This window comes from Pantherophis guttatus, chromosome 17 (assembly GCF_059756535.1).
Source record: "Pantherophis guttatus breed Tessera chromosome 17, ASM5975653v1, whole genome shotgun sequence".
NCBI lineage: Eukaryota > Metazoa > Chordata > Lepidosauria > Squamata > Colubridae > Pantherophis > Pantherophis guttatus.
The window spans coordinates 13643326-13650000 of record NC_142079.1 but is presented as its reverse complement, the minus strand read 5'-3'; the positions used below and the strand labels follow the sequence as shown (position 1 = coordinate 13650000).

At 48.0% G+C, this 6675-nt stretch overlaps 1 protein-coding gene across 1 annotated transcript in view; it reads right to left on the bottom strand.

Moving 5' to 3' along the window:
• The window catches only part of BRI3BP (BRI3 binding protein), a 7974-nt gene extending 2283 nt beyond the window's left edge, over positions 1 to 5691 (bottom strand). The window contains exons 1-2 of the mRNA XM_087880057.1: positions 5187 to 5691; positions 2165 to 2267 (exon numbers count right to left, since the gene is read on the bottom strand). Coding sequence (XP_087736183.1) covers positions 2165 to 2267; positions 5187 to 5381 — 298 coding nt within the window. The 5' untranslated portion in view covers positions 5382 to 5691. The remainder of the gene's footprint in view (positions 1 to 2164; positions 2268 to 5186) is intronic.
• Positions 5692 to 6675: the final 984 nt, after the last annotated feature.

Genomic DNA, 6675 nt, shown 5'->3' with positions numbered 1-6675 from the left:
GCCAATCAGAGCACAGCCAAGCCCCTAACCAATCAGAACACACCTCCACCCAATCAGAACACAGCCAAGTTCCCACCCAATCAGCTCACACCTCCACTAGCAGTTAAAAGGAAGAGACAGCTGCGATCTCACATTGCTCCTGGAAGCACGAAGCCGAGATTACCTACATAAACTAAGTTGTTCTTCAGCCCTGGTTGAACAACTTAGAACAACTTAGTTTACGTAGGTAAAACCTGGCTAGAAAGAATATGCACATAAAAGCCTACGAAAAAGGAAAAAAGGCACATTGTACCTTTACAGGGAGGATATCTGAGAAGTGGGTGTGGCTCACTGATGACGCCTTAATAGGCAGAAATAGCTATCTGAGCCTCCCAGAGAGCAACACAGTTGCAGTTTGTCAGCAGAAAAAAGGCCCAGAAACTTGTGAATGAGATTTCACAGAACCAGGGCTGTAGAACAACTTAGTTTACGTAGGTAAAACCTGGCTAGAAAGAATATGCATGTATGTATGTATGTATGTATGTATGTATGTATGTATGTATGTATCGAAATGGAGAAGATGGATTGACTATATTCAAAACAAATATCGGACTAAAAAGTTTCAAATAGCTTATGAATGAAACCAACATTTTCTTTTTGAATTATGTTTTGTTAATTGAAAGGGGAGTTAAAGAGCAAGAGGGAGTATGGAGCCTGCAGAAACTTAGCATATTTTAGTTTATGTTTGTTAAATGTTACACCCTGTATTTGCTCTGGGAAGTCCGGAGTGAGTGGGTGGGGGGAGGGGGGATGGAGGGAGAGGGGGGGATGAGGGATGGAGGGTGGTTGGAGGAGGGAATTGGGGGGAGGAGGGATGGGAAAAAATTGTTGTAATATTTGATAAAACGTTTTAATAAAAAAAAAAGAGGTGGCGCTCTCGCCACACAATCAGGAGGCTGTAAGTACTGTGGGGGTAAGACACCCCTAACACCCTTTGGTGTGTGTGTGTGTGTGTGTGTGTGTTTGTGTGTTCCAGCATAACTCTGGAACGCCTGGGCCGCTGAAATGAAAAGGAATGAAATTATATTTATAGTGTCAAATCACAGTACTTTTCGTAGTGATAGTGTGCTTTTTGGATACAAGTTCTGTTAAGATACAGCCTGTTGTGCCTTAAAATGGCTTCTACTGTACAACACAGTGGAGTTGCCATGGTAACAGCTTCACATTACTCCACAAGGGGGCTCCCTCTGGTAAGAGGGATTGGTTCTTTAAAAAAAATAACTGGGCTGGGTTATCAACTAGTTAACTATAAAATATCCATTTTAAATAACCTTCCTTTATAAGCAAGGGACCCTTCACAAAATTATTATTTTCCTTATTTGATAGAGGTGAAATGGGAGTTGCTCTATTTCTATTTCTATTTCTAGTAGGATTCTGTAACAGCTGCCACCTATCTGGTAAACTCACAAGATTCATTTCCCTCGCCATGTACATGTACACATCCAAACTAGACTATGTTATCTCTCTGTGTCATATAATATATGTGGGTATATGCATACTTTATGTATTTATTTTGTCACGTTTATATAGTGTATAATCGTAGAGGTGGAGACCCTTTGAGAGCTGTCTGCAATGAAATTTCATTTTAATTATGTGTCAGGGTTCCGACGGATGCCCTAAATCATGAGCCTGGAGCCAAGCTTCAAAAGAAATCCAGTTATTTATTAGGAGCTTCATGTCGTTCTCAAATGAAGCGACCTCTGACCCCACGTAATTTATAGCCCAGGCTTGACCCTGTTTCCCCCCTCCCCCCAGGGTGTGTTATCAGTCACATTCACCAACAGAGCAATCTCGTGGGTTGTAGAAATCACTCCCCTCCGGCTGCTGTGGGTAACCCTGGGAGACAGCCTTGAGAGAGATATGTCTGGAATGTGCTTTTTGTTTTGGCTGCCGTGCTGCTTCACCGTTTTCCCATTCCCCTTGCCTATGGCAACTCAAGAGCAAGCCAGAGATGCTTTGCGAGTTGACATTATGCCGATCAGTGTACATTCAAAGTGACAATAAAGTTGTTGTAAGTCCTCAGGGAGATGGCACATAAATTTAGTAATCACATAAAAAGAAATAAAATCAAAGTAAGCTTGGGGAACACACGAGAACCGCCCCAACTACTGTATTGCCCACCTACCATCAATTCCGAGGACATCTAGAAGATCTGTCCATATTCTCCAGAATGTATCTACTAGAAGGTCCACTCCGTATACAAATCGTTCCGTCAGTCTGGAGAAAAACTGGAAAGGCAAAATATAACAGACTGTTTTCATCCTCTAAAATGTTAAGTGCTTCGTAGGAAAGAAATCCATTCTTCTAAAGCAGGGGTCTCCAACCTTAGCAACTTTTAACACTTGTGGACTTCAACTCCCAGAATTCCTCAGCCAACCAGGGATCTACAGTAGTGGCCGAAATTGTGGAAAGCTTTTGGGAAAAGTGTATTTTCTAAAGCTAGCTAAAAACACCACTTTTTGGGGGGAGTATATCAATGGAATTATATATCAATGGAAAGATAATTTAATCAAGAATGTAATGCAATAACTTTTATGAAGGATTTGCTATTTGAATAGCAGTTACAGCATAAAGAAGAAAAGTGAAACACGTAGAAAAAATGAGATATATAAAAATTATCACCATAGAAGAAACGAGATATACAAAAATGATCCCCATGTTAGTTAATACTTCGTTGGGTAACCTTTAGCATAAATGACGGCCTTACAACGTCTTCCCATGGAGTGAACCAAATCTTTTAGTTCTGCGGCTGTTCTAATGCGAAACCAAGATTGAATGATGGCTTCTATTTACTGGGTTTTATTGCTGGGTCACTTCTGACTAATAAGTTTCTTTCGTCGGCTCCCTAGATTTTCAATTGGGTGAAGGTCTGGGCTATTCCCAGGCCATTCCAGCAGTGGAATAGGATTATCTTGAAATTCCAGAAAAAAAAATGTGTTGTTATTAGCTATCAAACCTGCAAAATACACTTTTCCCGAAAGATTTCCACAATTTTGGCCACTGCTGTACCAATAGATTGGATTTGCCTCGCCCCCACAATTGAAAGAGAAAGTAACCAAAGGATGCAATGGGAAGGTATTTATGAATCATATCCTGGATTTTGAACCCGTACCTACCCAGGGAGAAGTTCCTGCCATGTGCTCCCAACGGCTGAGGAGCTGTGAAGCAGCAAAGAACCGATTTCCAGGAAGGAAAAAAAAAAGATCTAGGAAAGAATTTTTGGCCAATGAAGGTTAAGTTGAAAAAGATCCCTTGAATTCTCTGGTCTATCTTTGGTTTTGGGTGGTCTTCTCCTCCTTCCAAAGGGAACTAAAAGTGCCATAGTTCACTCAAGGAAAGTCTCGGGTGGAAGGGGGAACATGGACGGGCTCAGAAGGACATCCGAGGAAACCAAGCCTTCCTTGATACAACCATAACTGCCTTCTTCTCGACCCTGACGAAGCTCTTCCTGCCAGAATTTTGTCTAAGCATCTCCTCATGACACTTACGGTGTAATATTATTGATTAATCTCCCCTCCTGGGTTTTAGCAGCCTTGAGTGACTCATGACGTGCCGTCAAGGATGAACTTCTCCTGGATCAGGGATCAGCAACCTGTGGCTCTGGAGCCCCTTGTGGCTCTTTCACCCCTCTGCTGCGGCTCCCTGTCACTCAAAATATGCGTCACAACCGCCAAAGTGCGACACCCATTGGCATGTGATTTATTGAGCTTTTCAACTCCCTGGTAGGCCAACCATGGAGAAATCCAAGAAAAGAAAAGTTTCAGAAGAAAACAGAATGTTTAATTCAACTACATATGTCAGTTTTGTGGCCGCTCAAGAAATAGTCAGGCACGGGAAGGGTTTTGTGGCTCCCGGTGTTTTCTTTTCTGTGGGAAACGGGTCCAAATGGCTCTTTGAATGTTTAAGGTTGCAGAGCCCTGTCCTGGATGAACGAGCAGCACATCTTCTCCCGTTTCTCCAATGCCTTTCTCATCAGGTCACCTTTCCAGGAGGCACCTCAACTGGGCCAACCAGAGCACTGAACATCTCTGGTTGTCCCCACCGTGACCAGGTTCACTTTCATGACCAAGCCCACCATCATCAGCCCAACTTTCCACTTGGAATACTGAACCTCTCCAGTCTTCCCCATCACCACGTTCACTTTCCAGCAGGCTCATTCCCAACATCTTCATCATCATCACCAACTTAACCATCATCACTAACACCATCACCTGCCCCACCATCAGGTCACCTTGGTTGGCCCCACCAACCGAGTCAACCTAACATCTGCAGGGTTCAGGCCATAGTTGTCCCAAAGGTGCTTTTAGCTATACAATTTGGGATGAGCACCCTTGGAATGGTGTGGGAGTAGGAATGGATTTCCAGAGGGAAAATTGCAGACTACAGGAACCATTTGCATTATTTAGGTGACCCTGAGGACACAGAGAAACCTCCAAGTGGCCTCAAGGACCCTCTCAAAGGATGCAAAGGACCAGCTGTCTGCAAGGAGTATAAATCCTTCCATTCTCCACCATCCAAGTCAGAGTTGAAGAAGCTTCTTGGATGAGAAGTGAAACGTCTTCAAAGAAAAAGCTAGAAAGTCCAGTTGCCTCTTGAAAAAAGCAACTTTGGAACAGGGCACCCAACATCTCCGGTCTACCTGACTGGAGGAACATGTACCCTGTTTACTTTCCAGTGAGACCCTCCTACCCCCCCCCCCATCATCCTCATCCCCTCCCCACCTTCAGATCACCTTGTGGACACACACCCCATGCCGTGAGTTCAACCAGGACCCCCAACCTTTCCAGTCATCCTCACCACCGTGGCCATGTTCACTTCTCAGAAGCCCCTCTCCATCCTCATCCTCAGCATTGTGGTCCCCACCACCATCAGGTCACCTTGTGGGGGGGGCCAACCGGCTCAATCAGGACCCCCCCTTACACACACACAACATCTTTGGACATCATCTCCATCATCCCTGCCAGGTCACCTTTCCAGGGGGCACCCAAGTGGGTCAGCCAAGACCTCTCCAATCTCCCCATTTCCCTCCTGGCCGCCCACGCCAAAGTCGGGGAGCCCCTTTCTGAACCCCGCCACGGGGCCAGAGCCCCCAGACCCCTCCTCTTCCTCCCCTCTTTCTTTGCCTGGACCCTCCGGGCGCCGCTCACCTTCTGCAGGGCGCGCACGTTCTCCTCGCCCAGGAGGCCGCTGGCGCCCTGGTAGACGCCGCTGGCCGCTCTCCGGAGGCTGTTCTGCTTGTCGGCGCCCCGGGACCCCCGAGCCCCCCGAGCTCCCGGCCCGGCCAGCAGCAGCAGCAACAGCAACAGCAGCAGCGCGCTCCGCGCCCCGCTCCGGCTCGCCATGGCGCTCCTCGCTCGTTCGCTCGCTCGTGCGCTCCAGCCGGGCGCGCTTGGCTCGGCTCGGCTCGGCTCGGCTCGCGGGTTTCCCCCGCTTTTTCCCCGCCCAGCCTCGGCTCGGCCGCTCTCGCCCGGCCGGGCAGCGCTCTCTCGCGGCCGAGGAGGCTCCGTCGCAGCTCCGCGGGGAATGGAAAGCCCAGGCACCCGACGCTCGCCGGGCTCGGCTTGGCGCGCTCTGCGCTCCTGGCGCGCTCCGGGCGCTTTTTGGAGACCCTCGAGAGCCCAGGGGGGACTCCCGGGCCTGGGTCTCTGGGCCTGGCTGCTGGGGGGGCGGCGGGGGGGAAATTTTGCATGCCTTCCAAGAGGAGGGAAAAGAGAGAAAAAGAAAGGCAGGAAAAGCAGAAGTGGGGAAAAAAACGCTAAAGGACTGCAGGAATGAGTCCCCAGGTTCGTTTCAAAAGGGAGTTAGGCATCGATTGTCAATATTGTCTGGTTGTCGCCCCTCGTTTCATCCAGGTTTATCTTAATTTTCAAATCTGAATCTCCCGCCCGCCTTCTTCCCACATCTATCTTCGTTCATTTGTCCTTCCTTCCTCCCTCCCTCCCTTCTTTCTTCCCACATCTATTTCCTTTCTTCCTTCCTCCCTCCCTCTTCCTTCCTTCCTTCCTCCCTCCCCCTCCCTTCCTCCCTTTCTTCTTCCCACATCTATCTTTGTTCATTTGTCCTTCCTTCCTTCCTCCCTCCCTCCCCCTCCCTTCCTCTTCCTTCCTTCCTTCCTCCCTCCCTCCCCCCTCCCTTCCTTTCTTCCTTCTTCCCACATCTATCTTTGTTCATTTGTCCTTCCTTCCTCCCTCCCTCCCCACATCTATTTTCTTCCTTCCTTCCTTCCTGCCTGCCTGCCTGCCTGCCTGCCTCCCCCTCCCTCCCTTCCTTCTTCCCACATCTATCTTTGTTCATTTGTCCTTCCTTCCCCCTCCCTCCCTCCCTCTCTTCTTCCCACATCTATTTTCTTCCTTCCTTCCTTCCTTCCTTCCTTCCTTCCTTCCTTCCTTCCTCCTTCCTTCCCTCCTCCTCCATTAACTAGGTTAATGGTTATCTTGGCTTATAACCTCCATCAGGAAGGGGAGGGAAGAATTCTGCTGGAGATTTTTCTTAACCTATCCCTGAACGAACCATCATCGGTGTGAAGATGAAGGTTCCCCCCCCCTTTAAACCAGTGTTTCTCAACCTTGGCAACTGGAAGATGGGAGGATTTCGATTCCTCCACCTATCCACCCATCTTCAAGCTGCCAAGGTTGA